At 43.8% G+C, this 25,643-nt stretch overlaps 1 protein-coding gene across 4 annotated transcripts in view; it reads right to left on the reverse strand.

Moving 5' to 3' along the window:
• The window catches only part of SERGEF (secretion regulating guanine nucleotide exchange factor), a 228,000-nt gene that overhangs the window by 160,260 nt on the left and 42,097 nt on the right, over positions 1 to 25,643 (reverse strand). For 3 of the 4 annotated variants that reach the window (XR_011075388.1, XM_068555082.1, XM_068555085.1), the window contains exon 9: positions 19,236 to 19,402. Coding sequence is in view for 3 of the 4 variants with exons in the window: in XM_068555082.1 (XP_068411183.1) it covers positions 19,236 to 19,402 (167 nt within the window). In the remaining variant the exon portion in view is untranslated. Of the gene's footprint in view, positions 1 to 19,209; positions 19,403 to 25,643 lie in introns of all 4 variants that reach the window. The other variant, XM_068555083.1, reaches the window with a different exon arrangement.

Below are 25,643 nucleotides of genomic sequence, written 5' to 3' on the forward strand. Positions count from 1 at the left end.
CATTTTATTTTTAATTAAAGGTGTTAACCGCAGAGGAAAGAGACCTAGGAAAACCTTTCTAATAACGCAGACAGTACACTCTCCAGCCGGGCCGCTCCTTCCCTCTTCCAGTCTAGCAAAGAAGAGGAAAGCAGAATGGGGTCTAGCAAATCAACTGAGTCCATTCTAGTAGGCTCCACACGGAAGCTGGAAGACCACTTTTCAGACCAAAAAGAGGAGTCAGAGGAAAACTGAGCCACTTCGCACCCTTGGCACTCTTCTCAATGTACTAATATCCCAGAAAGCTAACAAGGCCACCTGGGATAGTGGAAGAGACTGGGAATCTGGGTGGCAGGCCCTGCTCTGCCACTGACCTGCTGTGCAGCCTTGAGCCAAGTGCTTATCTTCTCTGAGTTCTAGTGTCCCCATCTGTAAGACAGAGACGATAATATGTACCTAATTGAATATATATTATTGATTTTAGTTTTGTCTGTTAGAATTTCATATTTATGGAATCATGCAGGATGTAGTCTTTTGTATAAGGCTTCTTTCACTCAGAACGTTTTTGAGATTTCATCCATGTTGTTGCATGTATCACTTCGCTCCTTCTGAATTGCATGAATGTACTACATTTCTTTATCCATTCTCCTACTGTTGGATGCTTGGACTGGTCCCAGTTTGGGGCCATAGTGAATAAAGATTCTACTTTCAGTCTATTATTCTAACTACTCTAGATACCTCATATAAGTGGAATCACACACTATTTACCTTTTTGTGATTGGCTTATTTCACTAAGCATAATGTCCTCAAGGTTCATCCTTGCTGTAGCATGTGTCAGGATTTCCTTTCTTCTTCAGGCTCAGTAATAATTCCATTGTATGGATATACCACATTTTGCTCATCCATTCATCTGTCAATGAACACTTGGGTGGCTTCCACCTTTTGGCTATTGTAAATAATGCTGCTATGAACATTCTTCAAGATCCCGCTTCCAATTCTTCTGACTACATATCCATATGTGGAATTGCTGGATTATATAGCAGTTTTATTTTTAATATTTTGAGGAACCACCATACTGTTTTCCACAGCAGCTGCACCATTTTACATTTCCATGAACAGTGCCCAAGGGTTCCAATTTCTCTACATCCTAGCCAACACTTGTTATTTTCTTTTTCTTTTCTTTTCTTTTTTTTTTTTCCATAGTAGCTATCCTAATGGGTATGAGGTAGTATCTCATTGTGGTTTTAATTTCCATTTCCCTAATGATTAGTGATGTTGAGCATCTTTTCATATGCTATTGGCCATTTGTATATCATCTTTGAAGACATGCTTATTCAAGTTCTTTTGTTCATTTCTAAATCAAGTTATTTTTATTTTTGTTGTTGACATACTGTAGTTTTATAGAAAATCTTCAAGTTAGGTATGTGACTCCTCCAACTTTTCTTCCTTTTCAAGACTGCTTTGGACATTCAACGTCCTTTACATTTCCATATAAATGTTAGAATTAGCTTGTCGATGTCTACCAGAAGAAAAGCCTCTTAGGATTTTGATTGGGATTGCTTTAAATCTATAAGTCAACTTGGGGAGGACTGACAACACTAAGTCTTTCAATCCATGAATGTGATTTATCTTTCCATTTATTTAGGTCTTCTTTAACTTCTCACAGCACTGTTTTACAGTTTTTATGTACAGTCTTTTCAGATTTTTTTTGTTACGTTTATACCTAAATATTTTATTATGCTTTGTAACATAATCGTAAAATAATTTTTTAAGATCTTCCAATTTTTTGTTGTTGCTGTATAAAAAATATAATCAATTTCTGAATGTTGACTCTGTACTCTGTTAAATTCACTTCTTGGTTCTATCTAAAGTTATCTTATAGATTCCTTAAGATTTTCTATGTCAACAATTATGTCATCTGTGAATAAAAACAGGTTTATTCCTTTCTCATTTTTAAGCCTATTATTGCTTTTTCTTACTTTATGGAACTCACTAGGAACCTCCTTCCAGTATAATGTTGAATAAAAACGGTGATAGAGGGCACACTTGCCTTAGTCTGATCTTAAAAGGAACACTTTCAATTTTTCACTATTAATTATGACATTTGCTTTCTATAAATGCCCTTTATTAGATTGCAGAAGTTCCCTTCTATTTCTAATTTGCCAGAATTAGAGTTATTATCACATATGGATGTTAAAATTTTTTCCAACTTTATTGAGGTATAATTGACAAATAAAAATTGTATGTATTTAAGATGTGCAATGGAATTTGATCTATGTATACACTGTAAATGATTACTACAATCAAGCTAATTAGCACATCTATCACTTCACATAATTACTGTGTGTGTGTGTTAAGAACACTTAAGATACACTACTCTCTTAGCAAATCGGAAGTATACAATACGGTATTATTAACTATACTTACCATACTATACGTTAATCTCCAGAACTTTATTCATCCCATATAACTGAACCCTTTGACCAACATCTCCCCATTTCTCCCACCCAGCAACTACCATTCTACTCTGTTTTTTTTTTTTTTGGATTCCATATATATATATATATATATATATATATATATATATATACACACCCACTTTCACTTCTGATACTGGTATTTTGTGATCTCTTTCTCTTTTTTCTTGATCAGTCCAGCTAGATACTTGTTGATATTTTCAAAGAATTGTTTTGGGTTTATTATTTTTCTCTATTTTTTGTTTCCTATTTCATTAATTTCTGCTCCTATCTTTATTGTTTCCTTCATTCTACTTATTTTGGGCTTACTTTTCTTTTTCCACCTTCTAAAGGTGGAATCTTAAGTCACTGAATCTAGTCCTTTCAAATATATGCACTTAAGTATATAAATTTCCCTAAAAGCACTGCTTTATCTGCATCCCACAAATTTTCATTATTATTCAGCCAATAAAATGGACAACCTAGAAGAAATGGACAAATTCTTAGAAATGTACAATCTCCCAAGACTGAATCAGGAAGAAATAGAAAATATGAGCAGGCCAATTACCAGTAATAAAATTGAATCAGGAATAAAAAACCTCCCAACAAACAAAAGTCCAGGACCAGACAACTTCACAGGTGAATTCTACCAAACATAATTCTACCAAATCTATCTTCTTAAACTATTCCCAAAAATTGCAGAAGAAGGAACACTTCCGAACTCATTCTACAAGGCCAGCATCACCCTGATACCAAAACCAGAAAAAGACACCACACAAAAAAAGAAAATTACAGGCCAGTATCACTGATGAACACAGATGCAAAATCCTCAACAAAATATTAACAAACTGAATTCAACAACACATTAAAAGGATCATACATCACGATCAAGTGGGGTCGCAAGGATGGTTCAATATCTGCAAATCAATGTGATGTATAATATTAACACATTGAAGAATAAAAATCATACGATCATTTCAATAGATGCAGAAAAAGCTTTTGACGAAATTCAGCATGAAGCTTTAAAATCTTTTTATTTTGAAATAAATTCAAGCAGAGAAAAGTTGCAACACTATATAAAGAAAACTCATATTCCCAAATATTAACATTTTACCATCTTTGCTCTATATTTCCTTTCCTCTCTTTCTCCATTTTTTTTCTGAACTATCTCTGAGCCAGTTACCAAACTGATGCCCTACCACTCCAAAACATGTTAGTGTATTTGTCACCAAAACCATCAACACTCTCTACATAACAATTCAACCATCAAAACTAAAAAATTGGGACTTCCCTGGCGGTCCAGTGGTTGGGACTCCGAGCTTCCAATGCAGCGGGCGCAGGTTCGATCCCTGGTCAGGGAACAAAGATCCCACATGCCATGTGGCGTGGCCAAAAACAAAAAACAAAAAAAAAACTAAAAAATTAACACTGGTATGTGAGTACCAACACAACTTCAAACTCCACTGAGATTTCACCAATTGTTCCAATAATGTCCTGTGCAACAAAAGGATCTAGTTCACAATTGTATGTTTCATTTAGTTGCCATACCTCTTTAGAATCTTTCAATTTGGAACAGTTCCTCAGTCTGTCCCTGACTTTCAGGACCTTGACACTTGGGAAGAATGGGCCTGCTTTTGGTCACTCTCCACTTGCTTCAGGTGGTTATTTTTTTACATTTTATCTGAGTTTGCAGTTGCTTTCTGTGCGGTTTGGTCCAAAAGAACTACTCCACCATTACCAGAAATGGAATCAAGATGGGATTCAATCCTCTTCTGACCACAGATGACACATGGAAAACCTGCCTCTCTGTTTGACTAGCATGACAGTTCTCACATCTACAAAATAGGAACAGCTCCAATATGCAGCCTCATAGCATTTCATATAATTTTTCCAAATATCTATTTTATTATTATAATTAAGATGATGCCTATATGGAGTTAAAAATCAAATAGTACAGAAAAATATCAAATGAAAAGAAAAAGTCCCCCACCTAACATTAAAAGAATTATCTCTAATGAGCAGAATTTCTCCATGCTTGGCCCACCAGTGATACGAAAACTAAAGAAAACTCTGACTGAGAATCAGAAGACCTAAGTTTCCAATTCTGGTTCTACTGCTCCAAAACTGGCTTTAGGTAAGTCAGCTATTCATGCAAAAAGTATTTACTTAGCTCCTGGTAGCATATTTAACCCTCTGTACCTCAGTTTCCTTATTTGTGAAATGCATATAACACTATCCATTTTTTCCATATGCCTCACAGGCAGGAAAAAAATGATGCAATATTGTATGTTTGGGTATGCTGAAAGTTGAAAGCATAATACAAATGTAATAATATATCAAGTGTTAGACCTCTGGAAAAATCAACATGAAAATCATAAGACTTAGTTGGAATATAGGAGACAAATTAAAGATGAGATGTGAATGGAAGAATCTATATTCTATTTGGTTTTATATTATTATACTATCTATACCTGCACTGTCCAATACAGTAGCTACTAGCCACATGTGGGTATTTAAATTTGAATTCATTAAAATAAAATAAAATTTAAAAACAATTCCTCTGTCACAATAACCACATTTCAAGTGCTCAGCAGCCAGCTGTGGTTACCAGCTACTGTATTGGACCAATACAGACCATTTCCACCATCATATAAAGTTCTCCTGGAGAGTACTGACCCATACTACTTTAAATAATGTATACTCTTAACTGCCTGATATTAATGTTGTTACTGTGGAATTAATGCATAGCAACTAGCCTGCCACTATGAAACAAAACAAACAAAAAAATCTTAAAGCTAAAAAGAAATCCGGATAGGGAAGAGTTCTAACTAAACCAGAATGTTAGTGGCCTTAGAGCTTTGGAAGAACCCTTGGAATTGCTTGTCATTATACAGATTAGAAAGCTGAGGCCCAGGAAGCAGAGTCTCTGACCCCAGGTCCCACAGAGAGTTAACATTTGAGTTCGAAATGGAATCCTGGTATCTCACAGCATAGGCTTTGCAGTAGGATCTGGATTTTAATCACAACTCTGTCACTTACTAGCCATGTGGCCTTGGACAAGTGACCACCCCCAAGCCTCACTCTCCTCATCTAAAAACTGAGGAATAATAATCCCAATGCTGCTCGGTTGTCATGAGGATTAAAAGGACGATGTCCGGAAAGTGCTTAGCAGAGACCCTGGCACCCCACTGGGACTTGGCGGATGCTACCCACTATCATTATTAGCTAAGACACTGCTCTTTCCACTACACCGCAAACTCCGATCGGGAAGGCTTCGGCCACCACACGCATCATCATCATGAAGCTGGTGAGTATAGGAAAGAACGGGGAAATTATGCAGCTTGGCAAAATGTGCCAGGGAAGTAGAATGATAAATGCATTGTACAGCAGTAACTACGGAACTGCTCCCACAAGTCCCCGAAGAGTAGCAGAAATTTCACCTTGAGGGGTGCAAAGGGAAATGTACCATTTTCTTGCCTCTGTGCTCTTCCCCTTAAATAGGCATCTGAGGAATGGAGCACTGCAGACTGAGAAAGATGTTTATATTTCTATGACCCTCAAGCTGAGACAACTGGAGGAGTCAGCGTTCTGTTTCCATTCCTCTCCTTCCAGAACGAATATATCACAACTCTGTCAGCAACCTACAGCTATCCCCACCGCCGGCAGACCTCTCCAAGCCTGCTTCTGAGTAGGTGGAGCTCAAATCCCCGAGGCTTCTCCAAGTGCCTGCTGTGTGACCTAGCCCCTTGCCCCCTGCCCTTCAGGGTATGACATTCCCCCCAAATCCTAAAATACAGTGCCCACTCTCCAGCACCATATGCTATCCTCTGGAAGACCACCACACACAAGGTGCTCAGATGCTAAAGCAAAATCAAATAGTAACAGGTGAGGAGAGGTTTCCATTCAATTCTGCAACAAATCTCAACCACCTGCTTTCTGACAGGCACTGCGCCACGCACAAAAGATACAACCGCAACCAAGACATGGTACCTGTCCTCAAGTAGTTTATATTTGAAATGGCAACTGGAGTTGTCCAAAGTAGAATCAACTAGGTAAGCTCTAATCTGAGCCTTGTAAAGTGGTACAACTTGGATTTGCAGATAAGGGGGCTGGGATTGAAATACTACGAAACTCATCCTTGTTGCCACTATGAATGGAAACAGAAGCCCAAGAAAGGACCATGAGGAACTAAAATATCCTTTCTCAACTGTTCAAAGGCACATTTCACTGTCCCAGCTTTAAAGTGGGAGTTTCTGGGGAAGGAAAGCCATTCACCTCCCCTAGTCTGTGCCCAGACACCAAAGAGGGGAGAAGGAACTGTCACAGGCTCTACCTCTTTGGGCACCATCTGGATGTCTAGGAGGGGGTGGTGAACACCATTCTCAGTCACCTCTTTGCCCTCCAGCCTGAACAACTACCATCCAGTCACCTGGATGTCCATTAGTCCAGGACACTGCCACTGTGTTAGCTCTGCCACTCCCTAGCTGTGTCCTCAGACAAGTTACTTCCCCAAGTTTTGGTTTCCTCATCTACAAAATGGGGATGTACACTGCTCCATGGAAATGAGATAAGAATTGAAAGTGATGTTTATACAGTGCACAATGTGTGGTACATGAAAGTGATGTTTATACAGTGCACAATGTGTGGTACATGAAAGTGATGTTTATACAGTGCACAATGTGTGGTACATAGTCAATGTTCAACAAATAGGAGCTATCATTATTATTATTTCTTAAAAATCCTAATGTTCCCCATCAAGTCTTTCTTAATTGTCAACCTCTGTGCTCAAACCCAAGCCTGCCAATACCATCACCAGGTTTATCATCTCAGAAGGAACCAGCCTCTTCCCATAGATCCTTCAGAAGACTGAAAAGCCTTGATCTTCTCACCCGCCAAACTCAGTCTCCCCCAGCCTTTAAATTTCAACTCCTCTAAGAAGCTCTGCCAAAGACTCAAGAAACCTGGCCAACAACTCTTTTCCCTGACACTGCCCCTAGATCTCTCTGCTCCCAAGTCCTCAGCTCTTACCTGTAGGAGATTTATACCATCAGTCACATCCCATTCAGAAAGCTGTAGGACTCTAGATGTCCTCCCTGTTGTCACTTTCCAAGTCCACAGCTCAAATGCACTGACAGGTAATAATGGATAAAGAGGAACACAAGAATCATGGAAATGGTTCATATCAAACTCCAGCTCTTTAATAACTGACAACAATTTGCAAAGAGCGACAAGAAATGGAAGTTTCCTGAAAACCCACAGAAGACTGGATATGACAGAGAAGTCAACCAACTTAACTTACATTTGTTTGTTGCTTCATGGTTATAAAATGCTTTCATATTCATAATCATTTTGACAACAACTTGCAGAGGCAGGCCTAGTAAGCAGTATCATATCTGACAGTTGCAAAATCAGAGGTTCAGAGAAGTAAAGCAGTTTGTCCAAGAATCAAATGACAATGTAAAGTCACTTGATTCTCCCAAGTCCTTCTTCTATTGGTTGCTCCTTCACACAGACTCTATCATCAAATGATGTGCATGCTCCAGGCTAGTAAAAAAAAAAAAAAAAAAATCTTACACAAAAAGGATCACATGGAAATAAAACTACAGAGGAGATACTCAAGAATGACTAAATTATTGTTCTAAAGTGAGGAACTTTCCTCACTCAATCCTGGGAGTGCTGGCTACATTTTGTTCAGCGACCATGAGCAGCTGTCCCCAGCCAGCTCGGTCTCCTGAAGTGGCCCATGGAAGGTCCTCATGGCAGCTACAAGCAGCCTCCCAGCACCTATTAGTGGCTCCCACTCTGCCTCCTGCTTTCCTTTCTCCTTACATTTCTGGCCCCTCTGAAAAGCCGGAAGCTTCACTGTTGAGTGATTGTCGTAGCAGCTGCTATTTTCATATCTCTGATTCCTTCCATTTCTGCTACCCACAGCCAGTACCCCCCATCTTGGATGACACCAGGCATCCAGTAAAAACAGCTCTCATCCAAAAAGCAATCTGCAGATGCAGGAGGTGGCCACCAGCACTGACAGTGTTCCCACAGAGAGAACCACTACATCACAGAAGGGAATTACACAATCATACAAAGACTAACTTCTTCCTTCTAGTCATAATTTGGTGGTCCCACTACCAAACGGCCTGGGGTCTTTGGGTTCTAAAGGCTACATGCCAGAAGTGTGGCCTGGTTTGCTTCCTCGGAAGTGACAAGAGCAATGTTTTCTCTTTATCTACCTCGTGGGGCACCTACCAGCCAAGGCCTCAGTGGCTCAGGACACTGCAGGCCAAGAAGAGGCTGGAACTGGATGGGATTACCTTTGGGGAAGAGGGGTGACTACAGGCTTGGTTCCTAAGGCAGCCATTCAATATAACGTACCCAAAGGGGTCTGGCAGAGAGAGGCTTGATTCAGGCCCTTGCCAATATCAAAGAAGGCCTCCAAGCAGGAAGCTCTGAGCAGCAATAACCCTCGGAATCAAACACTTGGCACTCTACTGGGGAATTCAGAACAAGGTCCTGAACAGTGACCAGGGGTCCAGAACACAGAGTCCAGGCCCCGGGCAATGAGACTGGCAAAATCCAGGCTCTGCTCAGGGTAGGGTTCCTGTGCTAGTGGAACTGGCAGAGAGGTCCAGCTGTCTGGACGGGGTCAGTGTGGGATGGAGAAGGCATTTGAGAAAGGCAAAAGGAAGGCCAGGGTTCATCACAGCCAAGGAGCCAGGCCTCCAGCAGCCCACCAAATGCCAGATCTGGAATCACAAGAGGTCTCAGGGACAAGGGAGGTTGAGGAAAGGTGGAAAAGGGCTTCAGGGACAGCAGTCCAACAAGAGTCAAGGAAGGTGGGTAACGGCACCAAGCTAAGAAAAGCAAAGAAAAACTGAGAAAGAAAGAAGAGGCAGGTCTGTTAGGCTGAATGGCAGGAATACTGAGATGAATGTAAGACATAGTCCTTGTTATCCATTGTTGTGGGGCAGGGGTGGGGGGGGGAAGTAGTTGTCCAAGCAGCCAAGGGCAAAGGAAAGCAGAAGAACCAGAAGAATCAAAGACCCAGAAGTATCAAACAACATGACGATTTCGTTGGTTTGACACAGATGTATTGCAAGGTGCAAGGGAGAGATTGGTAGAAGGTGAGGCTGCATATTGACAGGGGCGGTATCAAGAAGAGCTTTTTATGACAAGCCAGAGATTATAGACATCATCCTAGATGGGAGGCCAAAAAGTAAAGGTATACATTCATCCCTATAATAATTATTTGCTGAGTACCTACTGTGTGCTGGGCACTAATTAAGGTGATGGAGACACAGTGGTGAACAAGGCCTACAGTCACACTCTAATAACTGCATTCTTTGCACAACTAGCTGTGGAGGTTAGGGATTGTGTGTTTCTCCTACCTCTTGAGGGCAGAGGTTGGGTCTTATTATCCTCTATTTCCAGAAGGCTCAGCTAAGTTTCTTCCATATAGTACATTTCCAATAAGTGTTTATTGTGGGAATAAATGCTTCCTGTATTTTCTTTTTTTTTAAATTGAAGTATAGTTGATTTACAATGTTGTTAATTACTGCTTACAGCAAAGTGACTCGTTATACATATATACATTCTTTTTCATATTCTTTTCCATTATGGTTTATCATAGGGTATTGAATATAGTTCCTGTGCTATACAGTAGGACCTTGTTGTTTATCAATCCTATACATACCAGTTTGCACCTGCTAATTCCAAACTCCCAATCCATCCCTCTCCCACCTCCCTCCATATTTTCTTAAAATCTTTTTTTAAAAATAAGAGCATAACATGATCAGATTTATATTTTAGTACATCATTTTGGCAGCTGGGTGGGGGCAGCTAGAAGGTGCACAAACTAGAGACAAGGGGTTCTCAACTAAGGGGTGGTCACTGTCACTAGGCAATAGATAATGGGGGTCCAAGCTAGAGAAACAGTGGTGGAGATGGAGGTAGTTTTAGAGCCCTGGCCAATCGATTCACTTACAGCTCACTCAGCCTTCACAGACCTCATATTTCTCTCATCAAACCACTGCAGCCTCCTTTGAAGCCTCCTTGGCTTCTGTTTTCACTCTAAACCTTGGCATGATTTACTTTCACCCTGGGACAGCCCTGTTTTCAAGGTCAAAGCCAACAAAAGACAGCTGGTCAGCTCCAGGGTGACCCCGGGCACGGCCTGGGGCAGTCGTAATGCTGCAGAGCATGGTGGTGACACGAGGTCACTGGAGTTTAAATCAGCGCTGATGAATTTCCTCTGCTGCTGAGAGGAAGCTCCGGAAACATCCTTGCTGTTGATGCTGATGGCTACCTCAAAAGACAGGAATTCACCCTTCCCGGCCCTGCATGGAGATTGGCTGTGGGTTACCAAGCACCTGGCCTCCGATATTTTCACTGGTTCCGATTCTAAGAAGTATTTACCACAAAATCCAGGACAGTTCTTTGTAGCTCCTAAGATCTCAAGTGATTAAGACAGAAGAGCAGCTCTGATTCAGACTTATAATAAAACCTGTGTCTGAAGCATAAAGTGGCTCACTTGTTAGGAACCCAACAGTAACTCTTTTGTACAGCACTTTAGAGTTTATAAAAGCCCTTATATAGCTTATTTGCATCTTTCAATAGCTCTGTGGGCAACGCAAAGCAGATATTATTACTCCCATTTTGTAGATGAGAAAACTAAGGCTTGGAGAGGTTTTGACTGGCCCAAAGTCATATGAGTTGTCGGTGACAGAGCAGAAATTCCAACCCTGGTCTCACTCCACATTCAAGCCTCTGTCCATCACACCTCCAACTCCAGCAAGCACTAGGGTTTACCACAATCATGAGTTAATGTCTCTGTCCTAGTCCTCATTGACGCCAGTCCTTTCCTTGCTGCTTTTCCTCATAAGACAATGACCCAGATTATGAGTCTGGAGAGTGCTACCAGGTCTCCGTCAGACCCAACTACCACACAGCGATAGCCAAAGCCAGGGCCCAGGGCCACATTGTGATCAGAACTGTCCAGAGAGGAAGCTGTTGGTGCACAGGGCTAGCTATGAGAAGAAGGAGGGCTCTGAGAGCCAGATCCAAGTCCCTGTTCTGCCATGTAGTATATAACCTTAAGCTCATGACAGCTTTCTCTTTGAACCTCCATAGAATAAGGGCAGCAACATCTGCTCTACCCACCACTCAGGGATCAGAGTCAGTAATGGAATATTTCTTCTCCCGTTTCCAGGCAGTTACCAGACTGTGCTGGATGCACCCACTACAGAGTAAAGCAAACTAGTGCCTCCATGAAGGCCTCCCTGCACTAACCTCAACACGCAGGCAGACAATTTGTCTTTCAATCTAAGCAGGAAGATTTAAGCCACCCAACAGGAGCTCTCACACTGTTTCAGCACGCTTCTACTGATCATTGACTTTGTACCGAGCCTGGCCCTAATTATACAAAGATAAATAAGACAGTGTGGGCCTTCAAAAGACTCTAGGTTTGATTTAGAGATGGACATGTTAATAAGTACTGTATTACTAATAAACACGGTATTTCAGCATCGGGCAGCAACTTTTCGTTGTCTTTTCGTTGTGAATTCTTGGCACACTGTACGGTGCTGCCCACAGTAGGATGCAGTAAACATTTACTGAATAAATAAATAAAACTAACATAAAACATGATGACAAAGGGTACACACACTTCAATGAAAGAATTGTTCTTCTCCACCTGGAAACTTCCATCTTCCCATATCCCCTTTTCTCTTTACTCCTGTCCTGAAAGAAAAAGTATCCTTCCTTCTTGTCAGAACTAACCCCTTCACGGTGATTTCCCTCCTCTCCCTCATCTCCTTGGAGGCCTTGCTCCAGCCATACTGCCTCCCTCTTGCATCTGTCCTCAGAAGCTTTCTCTCTCTCTCTTTCCCTCTCTCTAATCCTTGCTTTCAGCCTTCTGACCCACCTCAGGTTCCCCGAGCTTACAAACCTAACTTGAACCAAGCTCTCCTTTCGAGTTCCTGAGCTCGTCCTCATCCTCCTTTGACCACCGAATCTCTCGATTCTGTTGTTTGCACCTGCAGCCTGTATTTCTCCTCACCCTTTCATTCGCCCCATGTCCTACGAAGCTGCTCTCAGAAGTGTCATCACCCCTCCCCATCACCAAGGCCAGGGGTCTTGTCTCAGTCTCCAAGCTCCCTGACCTCCCTGCTGAAATCCCCTTGGCTTCTGCGACACTGCAGTTCCTGGCTTGCTTTCTCCCTCTCTTGTCAATACTCAGTCTCTATCTGGCTGCTCTTCCTCTGCTTTCCTCTCAATGCAAGTTCTTGCCAAGATTGCCTTGTTACTTCACATTAGCTCCCTTGAGAACTAATTTAATGTCAAAGCTTCCAACTCAGGAAGGCTTTCCAGGCACCACCTCCACCCCAACCCCCCTGAGCCCAACCGTGCAGAATCCAACAGAACCATGGGGACTAAAAGTGCAAGAAAGAAAAGGTCCCCAAGGATAGGGGAAGGGATGGGATCAACATAGTTTCAATGTCAGACTCTCTCACAGCCTCTGTCACATTCTGCTTGTCCTGCAATGAACTTATCTTAGTTCTGCCACCAGTTCACAAGCTCCTAAGACAGGATCTGTCCCACTCTTCTCTGCTCCCCCCATTCGATGAATGTAGTGCTCGGACAGACAGGCACACATAAGCGTTTGCCAGATAAAAGAAGAAAAAGCGAAGATGAATATGCGTGAAAGCACTTGGTAAACTGGAAAGCACTAAAGGACTAGAAGCCTCACCATCAACAGACTTCATAAGAACCTTCCGGGTAGTTCAGGCACATTACAGGGTCGGTGCCTGTCCTCTGGCTCTGCATGACATTTGATGCCCAAATGCCTGAGAACATGGAAATCCCTATTCCGGAACTGGCCTGGGATTGAGAGGCACAGACTGCAGCGACAGAGAGAGAGAGAAGAGGAGCTGTAAAGGGCCTCACCCTCTGAGACCACCTCCTCCTCATGTGCTCAGTCGGTAAACATCCACTAAGCACCTATGAGGTGCCGGGAGCTATTCCAGACACTGGGAACACAGCTTTGAACAAGATGACAAGGGCCCGTGCCCTCCTGGATATTATATTTCAGTGAGAAGAGATGATAAATACAAATAAAAGAAAACAGCAGGTAGTAAATAAATGCTTCTGTATCAGATGCTTTACCATCTCTTTCAAACAAAACAGCCCTGGCTGGTGGCTCTTTCTCTCTCCTGAGTGTTCACACGGACAAATCCAGTCCCCTGCTTTGAGGTTTGTTTTGTGTTTTTCTCCCCGTTAGGTCAGCAGCTACAGCACAGATGTGCTAGCTTCTCTAATCTCCAGCAAAACCGTGTTTGGATGAACACTGCCACCCCATTTGGGGAGGCCTCTGAAACCGCTACACCTGGAAGGTTTGGGCAACCTGGCCACCATGGTCTCAGAGACCTCCTGCCCCTCTGAGAAGAGCGATGACGCTGCGGATTACTTACCAGAGAGCTACTTGGGGATCCTTTTTCAGGTTGTGTTCAATTCTGTCAGAGCCCTCCGGACTCAGCTGATTGCTGGTGGTAGATTTCTGTGTTATTTAGGGCACCAAAGTCCCACAGTCTTGACACAAACTTAAAATTAGAAATGCATTAAATATAGGAAAGGAGGAAGGTCATTCAGGAAAGGCAGCCTTCCGAGGGAGCTGCAGGACAAAGACACCCTGGAAACTTCCAGGTTCATTAATGTGTTTTACACAGCATTCCAGTGGTATTTCTCCTTCAGAAATAACACTGTGGAAAGCGTAGGGGACTGGCTCAAACCTCAGCTAACACAGCCGAGTGAGTGACTCTGCAAACTAAAAATAGCTTCTTTCCCACTCATTCTGACAGATTTCACTTAGACCCTGTGCACAGGCTGATTCTCCAACAAACAGTTTTAGTCCTGCAGCAAAATGAGGGCTGGTGGCATTTGGGCTTGACAATTACCCAATCCCTGGTTCGACTCTTGTTTATTTCCACGTTTCCTGCTGCTGCTCCAATGGCTGCGTGTGTGCACACACGTGCAGGTGTGCACTGAGCTCCCTGGCTGGGATTTGGTGCTCCTCAACCAAACGTGGGCAGAATTCAAACCAGGAACATGACTCAGGACCATGGCTGCAGATTGAGCCCAGAGCAAGGTTCTCAGAAACACCGGGAGGGCTCTTTGTCTCAGGTCTTCTCTTAATTCCCAGCTAGCCTCTGTGAGCCTCAGTTTCCTCAATTATAAAACGAGGGTAATCATTCCTATTCTGGCCTATTTCACAGCATCACACTGGGATCAAAAGAGATAACGTATGCAAAAGTTATTTTCCTTTAGACATACTCCTATCAGAAGGATGGATGGCAGTGATGGGGCAGGTGAAATAGGCAGCCAGACTACAAAACTAGGCTGGACCACTGGAAGGGACAGGCATCCCGACTGTACCAGGAGCTAAAAGCAGATCCAGATTCACAGCCTTAGTTCGTGTTGTCCCCTCTGCCTGGAATGTCCTTCTCCCTTTGCTAAACTCCTGCTCATTTTTAAGAACCCAGTCCAAACACTTCTTTTTGTTAGTGTCTTCAGAATAAATTATTCCACCTTCACTGCTCCCTTAGCCTTTCGTACACACCTCTAAAAGTACTTTTCACCCTACAGGGTAAGGAATTTATTTACGTACGTGGAAGTTCTTTGAGGGCAAAGACTATTCTTTATCTTTGTATCCACTTCCCCACCCACCGCCACTGTGTGGTCAAAGCAAGTATATGGTAAGTGTCAACCAGTGTTCACTGGGTTGACAAGGAATGGACAAGAGCCCAAAGCCAAGCAGGGGGTAAACCCAGGAGACACGCACACAGGTGGGACAGAACGCACAGAGCCAGTGGAGGGGGTGGCGGGAGGGGAATTCAGGAAGGTAGAGTCACCAAGGTCTGCCTGTTCCCGGCAATAAGGTCACAGCCACAGGGACTGGAGTCAAAGCCAAACTGCAAGTCCTGGGAGGGCCAGGTGGGAGCATCATACTAAGTCTCAGTGACCTAAGATGGAACAGGAAGCCCTGGGGACAAGGAACAAGGGCAGAGAACAGAGCCAAGGTGAAGAGGCAGAGCAAGGCTCAAGCAGTACTTGAAGTCTGGAACTTCTAGATTAGTTAACGTTCCCAGGTCTGCCAAAGTTGAGCCAGCAGCTTGGGGTTGAGTGATCTTGGCTATGACACCAAGGGACTCTAGAGGCAGGAGTCATTACAAATTTAAGTAGTGATCGTTTCCATAAAATAAGAATCAGAGATGGAAGAGAGTCTTAGATCTATGAGCAACTTTATAGGAATCGCCTGGTCTAACAACCTCAACCTACGTATCGGGGAACTAAGGGTAAGGAGGAAAGGGGCTTGCCCAAGTTCACCCTGTCAGGGCAGAACCATGGCTAGAACCCAGGCCTTCTGACCCCCAATCCAGACCTTGTCCCCCAGAGGCTGTTGACCGTCAGTCAAGCAGGCCTCCTGATGGTCCCACTAACACACCAGGTACCCTGCTGTAGCTGCTTCAGAATCTTGGGGGAGCCCCACGGTACCCACTAAGTGAGTACAGGCACTTCTTCCTGTGAAGTGCAGGCTTCCACCTTTGAGTGGACTTCAGAGCCAGCGTTCCACAGGAAATGGGCAGGGAGCAGCCCCACCAGGAGCTTGGAAGGCAAAAAGGTGCTGGTGGGTATGTTTGCTGTCAGGGAGCAAACAAACCTGTTCACACGCACCCTGCCCTGACATGCTCACGGGGGTAATCCCAACCACGGGGCTCTCCCTGGAATTTTCCAAGAGGGGCTAGAGAGGGCCAGTACCTAAGGCAAAGCTGACAGCGCACGAAACACCCAGTCTTCAGTCTTCAGCACTGTAAGAACATTGAACAGAGGCCCGTCTGGTTTAAAATCTCAGTCTTTCTCAGGCTAGAGACGAGACATGGCTCAGAAGAAAAGAAGTGAGACTCTCAGGGAATCAGAGACCCTGACTCCCGGAACTTTCCTGCAGGTGAGGGTACATATGCACCGTTACTTCATCCCTACAGAAAGTATGTGAGCTTCAAGTTCCTCAAGTCCAAGCCCCAGCCCCACTGTTTACCTACTATGTGATCCAAGTCCAGTGACTTACCCATTAGTCTCCTTATTCTTAAAGCAGTGATTATAACACCTGTGCCCAAGTTTATTGTGAAAAGGAAAGAATATATGTAAAGCATTTAGCACGCTGCCTAGACCATAATAACCACCAAGTAACATTGTGTTTATTTGCTTTCTTTTGTTCATGGGAGGGGCTGGTCATACCACAGTCCAGCTCTGTCTACCTGTGCTTTCCCCTCCCACTTGGCTGTCTCTCTGGACCCTTCTAGGCAGACATCCTACCTGAGGCCTCAGCCCAGACAGCTCACTCCTCCCTCTGCTTATCCCTGGATATAGAAGAAGGTAACTGGCCAGCTATGGGACACTCAGGTCCTTGAAGGTCAGGAATTATCAGTTTAGTCCATGGCTGTTCCTGTCTCCCCAGGTGTCTGTGCACCTCCCTGGCCAAGCCCCTGCCAGGGTATCACCCAGTTTAGCACAGCTCTTGTCTTTTCCAAGGTGAACCCACCCCTAGCAGCTTATAGCTCTGGCCCTCCAGCAAATAGACGCCTGACAGGCCAGACCGGGACATGAACAGCAGAGAGAATTCCCAGACCCAATTTACCAGCAGGAAACAGCCTGGGGTCTGAACCTGCAGTGAGACCAGTGAGAACACACACGAGCACCAGCTCCCCAGAGACCAGAGCACAGATGGAGGGGAGCACGAAAATGAAGCTGCCATAGGGCTCGGGGCTCAAGCCGACTCCTCACATTGCCCTGCCAAGAAGCTAAATAATTTAAGTCACATCAGTGTGAGGCTCTTTGGCTATATGCTTACACTGGCCATGTCTGTTACAGTGCTGCACAGCGTGGCCACCACACAGCATTCAAAGGTTTCAAAGGGAAGAAGAGAAAGGACCCAACAGTTACTGAGTGCCTGGAGAGTGCCAAGAACTTGGCATGTAATCCTCATCGATGACCTTCTGTGGTAGGTATTATTACCCTCATCTTACCAATAAAACCAGAGACTCAGAAAAACACATGAAGCCTCTATGCCTCTGCTGTGCTACCTGACCACTAAGTCTTAAGTGTTCTGGGAAAGAAAAGGAAAGCTAAAGAGTCTAAAACACCAAATATCAAGCTCTCAGCACCTTCCCTCACTAAGCAGACAGTACTAGCTTAAGTACTGCATTCCCTCTTTCACTGGAGTCAACCTCTTTCAAACAGAATCTAGAGAAATACAGCAAAAGCCATGAAGATGCTCATGGCCTTTGCCCCTGCAATTTCATTCCCAAGATTTTGCCTTAAAGAAACAGTTCAACAGGGTAGTCACTGCAGAGTTCACTATAGTGACCAAAAAAAAGAGAAATGATCTAAATGTCCAACATTCACAGAATGACTTGGAAAATCCCAGAATCTTCAAATCATATAATATTATACAGCCATTTTAAATGATCTTTAAAGACCAAGATGAAACAAAGCAAAGCATTTGTGATAAAATAAATTACCACTGAATAGAAAACATTATAAATGCCATCACTATAACTTTGTAAAGTATGTACATGTGTATATGCAGAAAAGGAATGTAGCTGTGTTAGGGTGGTAAGATTATGGGTGGTTTTATTACTAGTATTACCATGTCTAAATTGTCCTTGTGGTGTTGTTCAGTGCCTTTACAATTAAAGAAAAAGAGACAGACAGACTGACAGACTCAACCCAGCACCAAGGAAAGGCCCAGGAGGACCAGGGCTGGGATGTAAGGCAGAAATTGAGAACCGTCCTACATACCCGGAAGGAGGAGGCCAGGCAGGCCCCAGGGGAAGGGAAGCCCTCTAGGTATGGAGAGGGTTGTAATTAGTCTGATGCTGATTACAGAAGTCTCACTAGTTTATTAATTTTTTTTGACAGACTGAATGAAGACTGAATTCCTTCATTAAGACAACTTGGGTTCAGAGGCACATTTCCTGAGTGGCCATCCCCATTCTTCTCAAAAACCTAGCCCTTTCTTTTTCTTTTTTTTTTTAAAGGACAGCAGTAAGGTAAAATTTAGTAACAGAAACACATACCCTGGAGAAATTAAGACTCCTGCCTTAAATGCAGAAATTCAAGACATTTCAGGGAACTAAAGGGGCTTGAATAAACAACTGAACTACCGTGTTTTCTATACTGGGAAATATAAACAGAAGAGCAAAATACTCAGCTTAGTATTAACGGCCCCTCTGATCAGGTTCCAACCTTCTGATATTATTTCATATTCAGCCCCACAGACACACCGTGCTCCAGCCAGACAGAACTACCAGTGCTCCCCAAACACTTTCTTCACTTTCCCACCCCCGTGACTTTGCTCCAGCTGCTGTGCCCACCGGAAAGCCCTCCTCTCTCTCACAGTGCCTGCTCAAGCCTCCCCATCCTCCAAGGCACAGCTCAAAGCCGTGCCCTCCACAAAGCCGAACCCAATCCTGTACCCTGAACTCATCTCTCACTCTCCGAAGTGGATCCAGAGCCCCTGGAACCTTTGAAGGAGTCACACACAGTCTGCCCTGCGGCACAGGTAGACAGGTAACTTCCTTTTCTACCATATTAAACCCGAGCAACTTGAAGCAAGGACCCCTTCAGGCTTCTGCATGGAACCCACCATAAGGCCTAAACTATAAGCACACAGTAGGCTCTCAGTGAATGCTCCCCTGAAAGATAAGGAAAAGGAACACATCACCTCTGCGGAAAGAGGTCACTTCCTACCTCAGTTGCTCCCGTTAAGCAACGCAGAGAGGAAGGTGTGCTCTTTGACGGCCTGGAGCAGCGGAGGGATGGATCCTGCTTCTTTGGTTTCCAGCCTTCATGAGACTCCAATGTCCTCCCCAGTTGACCGTAGTCTGCTCGGCCCCAGGTAAACACCTTGCCAGTTTCTAAAAAAAGAAAAAAAAATTATTTGAATTAAGGCTATATTCCACAGCTGTGCTCTCATGGGTAAGCAAAGAATTACAAGAGAAAGTATGATCATTAATTTTGGTACCAACTACCATGTAGCAGGAGCCTTCCTATCTTCCTGTAAAGAAGTGTGCATATTCACGTGTTTATAGATGTGGGAACTGAAGTTCAGAGAGGTGAGATGTATGACTTAACCAAGATCAAACAAGGGCTGAGTGCCAAAGTTGGATTCCAACAGAGGCTACTTCTACAGGTTGGGCTCCTGCATTTTAACAGATACGGACATGGCCACAGAGAACACCTCAACGGCGCTGTATGGCCTACGCGCCCGCTCCCCTCCCCAACACCCTCCTTGTACTTTGCAGGGACAGATGATGTCTGTTCTCAGGCTCCCCTCCCTCTCACCCAATCCAGAGCCCTCTGTCAGCCACCTTGAGGTTCCCCAGGCTCCGGACTTGCCCCAGGCCACAGTCTCTCAGGGCCTTACTCTGAGCTCAATTAATGGCCAGTTTCATGTGTTTTTCCCTCCATGTAACATCGAGGACCTTTCAGAGTCTATGCTCTTACCCACAGGAGCAATTCTAATAGTCCCCAGGTGAGCGCCTATGTGTGCTAGAGGGAAGGGAGTGAGAGAAGGAAAAAAAAGACAAAATCATCTACAGCCAGAAAAGCATCCAGTCCCCCAGATGCACCATCTGGGAAGCTGGCCAGTGCTAAAGACGAATGAAGAAAATGAAGTTTGGAAAAAAGAAATGGCCTTTTTTCTCCCAGATAAGAGAGAATTCTCCAAACTTATTCAGTTGTACCGAGTGCCACATTTGTTATTTCAACAGAAATGAAAAATCTGATGAGGCACAGATTATTAACAGATTCTCTGCAATAAATATGCATAACCATGTGCGCTGTATAAATTCTTTATACATGTTTATTTTAACAAAGAGAAACTTTGCTTAAGAGACAAAACACCAAGTAATGCATATTAAATTCTAGACAAATCTACTACATACTCTGTGTTTAGTATCAAAGCTTCATCTGGTCCCACATTCAACATACGGTTTATAGTGTCAGTTAAAAAACAACCAGAGACTCATGGGGGAAATGTCAGAATTTTGAAGGGGTACAGGGTTCTGCAGGGATACAGTTCTCAGGATCAATCTGCTCACGGACACCAAAATAGATACCAAGAAGTTCTTCCAGGCTTCCACGAAGAGGGAACAAAGTCTGTGCAACCCATGGGGTACCAGATATATTACAAGGACAGGGAGAGGGTCCATTCAGATGTGTTATTTCATGGCCTCACAAGTGCTGCTCCTTTTGCCATGGATGCCCTTTCCTTACATCATTCATTTGATAAACTATGGCTCAACCTTCAGAGTCCAGCTCATGGACCACCAGTTCTGCAAAACCTTTCTTGACTTCTTAATTCTCCACAGAACGGGTGAAACCCTCCCTCCTCTGAGCCACCTTTACTACTGTACTCATCAACTACTAGGATCCCATTTAACAGGTGGGAAAATTAAGGTTCAAAGGAGTGACCAGCCCAGGGTCACACAGTTAAGCCACACTCCTTCTACTAGCCCATGGTACCACTCTGTATTGGTTAATCACACTGGCCCACATCACTGCATAAACACACTTCCTTCACTTCTGTAGGATTAGCCCAAAAAAAGCTCATGTGCCCAGGACCCACAAAGCATCCCAAACTGGCAAACTGTCCCTCTGCTTGAGCTGGCTGGGGTTTACAACCAGACTGCCTTAGCAGGGAGATTCCCAAGAAGCCAGAGGATGAGACTGTCACTTCTTAAAGGGTCCTAGCGTTCCTCTGCTGAGAAGAACTGGCAAGTTGCTAACTGCAAGACTACAGAGAGAATTATGTTATCACAAACCCCACCGTGAATCCTTTCTTATCAAGTAAAACGTCTGAGAACCTCCTCTGCTATTGATTATTGATGTCCAAGACAGGCAAGACTGCCAGAATATGGTGCTACCATGATTACATTTCCAATAACAATTCAACCATTCCACTTACGTAGCACTTTTCACCTTCAAAGCACTTTACAAAGATGAACTAATTAATCTTCATGCTCCCTGGGGAGGCCACAGACATTTTATTAGAGACAACCAGGCTGACTGGATGGCCAGCCTTTGGGTTCCGACCTAAGTTTGTGCAGTCAGGTAGGTACACTCCCTGAAGCTGTCTGTCTGCTTCTCCCCAAAATATACTCTGCATCAGAAGGCTCACAGGGGACAGAGGAGGCTCTTTTCTTTTTCCTTTAAACAGATATTTATTGACCACCTCCCAGGAGCCCAGCACATTAACAGACAATATCTCAATTAATCCTCATAAAAATTCTGTGAAGTATAGATTATTAAGCTTATTTTACAGAGGAGATTAGATGACTTGAGAGGTTAAATGACTTGATCAAGTCCAAAAAAAACCAGCCAGTGGTAAAAGCAAATTATAAACCTCTGTCTTCTGATTCCAAGACCAATGGCAGATCCAATGATTGCACAGCTGCTGTCACAAACTGATGAAACCTGGCTGATGAAACAGCCATTCTGACAGTGTTTGAGGAGGTGGGGGGGAAACTCAGATTAAATGGATATGTTCTGTGTACCATCCAGCTTTCCTTACTAGAATGGCCTCCTTCCCAAGAGACCATGCAGACCTCAGAACCATAAGCAGTGAAATAAAGGCATTAAGCACAAGGATTACGATTTTTAGGTCACCTGGAGTAAAAGAAGACAATGAATCCACATACAAAAGATGTTCATTAATGCACTGTAGATAAATGTCTGCCTCGAGCTGAAGCAAGCTGGCAAATCCAAGGACATTCAGATCCCAAATGTATGACAAATGAATCTACCTTAGATTAAATAATTATATATTACTGTGACAAAAAATAGATACATTAATGCCATCCAACGAGTATAGGCATGTGTCTCCAGATAAATGGGAGAAATGACAAACAGCTCAAAATAAAGTCAGCAAGTAAAATATAATTTAAAGGCACATGCATGCGAAAACTAACAGAATAACTAGGGAGCCAAGAAATATACACGGCCAAGGGTCCCAATGCAATGGAGAAAACAACGGGGCCAGATGAGTGGTATTGACAAAGACTGTCTAGGGAGCTTGCAGGGAGCATTCCAAGCTGGAATTGCCCCGGCAGGCTTGATGGAACAAGTGGCATTAAGGTGAACTTCTGGAAAGGAAAAGAAAATGGGAAGATCAGGGAGAACGTTCCAGGAGTGGGGAGAGGGGATAAGCAACGACAGAAATCCAAAGGCACAAGGTGGGCCAGGTGGAGAGAGGGAGGGTCACGAGGCAGGGCGGCGGAGGTGAGTCGGGGCTGCCAGGCTGGGGCCACCTCAAGGCAACGCCAGGCTCACGGTCTGGACTTGACCTTGCAGACTTGTTTGCTTGCACTCCCTTATCAGCAAAATATTTTTAACATACCTCTAATACATGTATATTCATTTATTTATTAAAGTATGCACTTGCATTATACACATATGGGAATTATAAAGGTACCTTTATTCAAAACTGTATAGTGAAAACACACTCCAAAAGTAGAAAATTTAAAACAATGAGATAAAAACATAAAAGAAGTCAGAATTTTCTCTTCCCACACCCTGGCAATTCATCTTGCATGCTCACTTTAGGAACTACTGCTACATAGACCATGGGGAGACTGCAGACTTTTGGGCAGGGGTGGGGCCTGATGAAATGAGCGTTTGGGGGATGGTACATTTGGCAAAGGATTGCAGGGGGCCAGTAATAATAATATTCATACCTAACACTTCCCTCTCCAGCACCACTATGTGCCTAAGCATTCTGTTCTAGGAATTCTCTATATACTGTTCTCAGCTTTCTCTATGCAGTATTCTGTTTACCCCTCCCAACAACCCCGTGAGACAGGTATTCTTACCAGCCCCATCTTACTGACAGGGAGAAGGTTCTAGGAGTGGGAGAGGGGACAAGCAAAGTCACAGAAGGAGTAAGTGAAAAGGGAAGGAAGGCAGGAAGCCACTACAGTGACACAAGCCTAAGAGGCATCAGCTAAAGCCAAGGTTGAAGTTGTTGCAGGGGGGTAAGAATTTGAAAGGCTTGGCACCCCATTTGACGTAAGAGAAAGGGAACAGGAGGAAATACACAGCACTCTGAGATTTCTGGATTTCAAGGTTAGTGGGAAGGTGGGGGTGTGCCATTAAAATTTAAAAAGGCAAAAAAAAAGGTCATGAAGAACCTAGTGGCAAGACAGGAATAAAGACACAGACCTACTAGAGAATGGACTTGAGGATATGGGGAGGGGGAAGGGTAAGATGTGACAAAGTGAGAGAGTGGCATGGACATACATACACTACCAAATGTAAAATAGATAGCTAGTGGGAAGCAGCCGCATAGCACAGGGAGATCAGCTCTGTGCTTTGTGACCACCTAGAGGGGTGGGATAGGGAGGGTGGGAGGGAGGGAGATGCAAGAGGGAAGAGATACGGGAACATATGTATATGTATAACTGATTCACTTTGTTATAAAGCAGAAACTAACACACCATTGTAAAGCAATTATACTCCAATAAAGATGTTAAAAAAAAAAAAATTTAAAAAGGCGCAGAGGGTGCTAGATCAGGGGTTCCGTTGACAGGAGTCATGCAGTATTATTTTGTTACCAAATGATTTAAATCTTCTGGAGCCTTGTGCAAACATCTTATCAAACAGTCAAATACAAATAAAGGGGGAGTGAATGAGGAGAAAGAAAACGAGGTGCAAAGCCCTGGGTGCTCTGGGATCAGAGAAGACGCAAAAGGGGGGTGGATGGGGAATGGTCGCGGAGCCAGCTTCCTTCACCAGCCAGAGGGCTGCCCAGGATGCTGGCAGGGGCAGGTGCTGCAGCCACAGCAACAGGCACAGTGAGAAGCTGCTCCAGCAGTATCTGGGTCCTCAGGGGAAGAGGAATTTCTACCCTGTTCTGGGAAAAGGGGTCCTGAAGGCGATAAGAAGATAGATTACAGTGTGATATAAGGAACATCCATATTTTCTTAACATAATCTGTCCCAGAAGGAAACAGAATGCCATTGAAGACATCAAAATGGAGTTATAGCAAATAGAGGTAGATGTTATAAAAAGAATCCCATGGGTCAGGCAGAAAAAAGTCCACACAACCTCTTTAGTCCCTCCCACCTCAAATGTACAATGCTTTCTGGAGTATACACACACACACACACACACACACACACACACACACACACACACGAGGAGGCCTCTCTGCACCTATGAGTTATATTTATTATATAATTGATCCATTTACAAACACTTGTTACTCTCAGGGTTATTAATTCTAAGTCCTTAGAGCGTAAGAACCTCATTTCTATAACCCATCCTTTGTTCTGCCATGTGGACAGAGACTTCATAAAAAGGCACTTGATGATAAAAACCAAGAACTTCGAACACCAAACTAACTGCCCGAGAGTCACCAAGCTTAGTCTTCCCGTGCAAGGAGGAGGAGAGGGGAGAGCTCAGAGGACAGGGGCTGGACACAGGCACACCAGGCTGCTTCCCCCACGCAGACGTGCCATCCTGCTCTTCCTCAAGGCTTCCACACCCCTTTCCTCCGCCCCCCGCTGTCTCCTCTACCCCTGAGCCCATTCACCTAGTCAACTTGTATTCACTCTTCAACTCTGCTCAGTCCTCAACCCAGATCAGACTCTTCTGTGCAACAATCTCAGAGAACCATGTTCCTCATCTTGGGAGAACTTGTCTCAGTTTATAAATGTATGCTCATTAGGAGGACTGTTGATTAAAGTCTGTCTCATCCTCCAGAGAGTCGGCTCTGTGATAGCAGGGACTGTTTCTGCCCATCCCTGTATCCTAGAAAAGTGCCCAACACAGGGTAGATGCTCAATAAAGTACTTGTTGCTTGAATGAACAAATGAACAATCTAACCATCTCTTCCTACCTACTTCTTGCTCCCAACTACTAAACTTTATCATTCGCTGGCTCCATAATCTTAAGCAAATTACTCAACATCTGAAAAATGGAAAAATAACACCTTCCTTGTAGGGCTGCTGCAAGGATACTTTTTCATATAGTGCATGACACATAACAGTAAATGTTAGCCCCTATTACTACTATCCTCCCAAACTGAACACCACAGCCTTACCAAGGACTTCCATCATTCCACCCCCAATTTCTACCAACTTGTCAAACCTTCTCTGC

The sequence above is a fragment of the Eschrichtius robustus genome, chromosome 11 (assembly GCF_028021215.1).
Source record: "Eschrichtius robustus isolate mEscRob2 chromosome 11, mEscRob2.pri, whole genome shotgun sequence".
NCBI classification, from domain to species: domain Eukaryota; kingdom Metazoa; phylum Chordata; class Mammalia; order Artiodactyla; family Eschrichtiidae; genus Eschrichtius; species Eschrichtius robustus.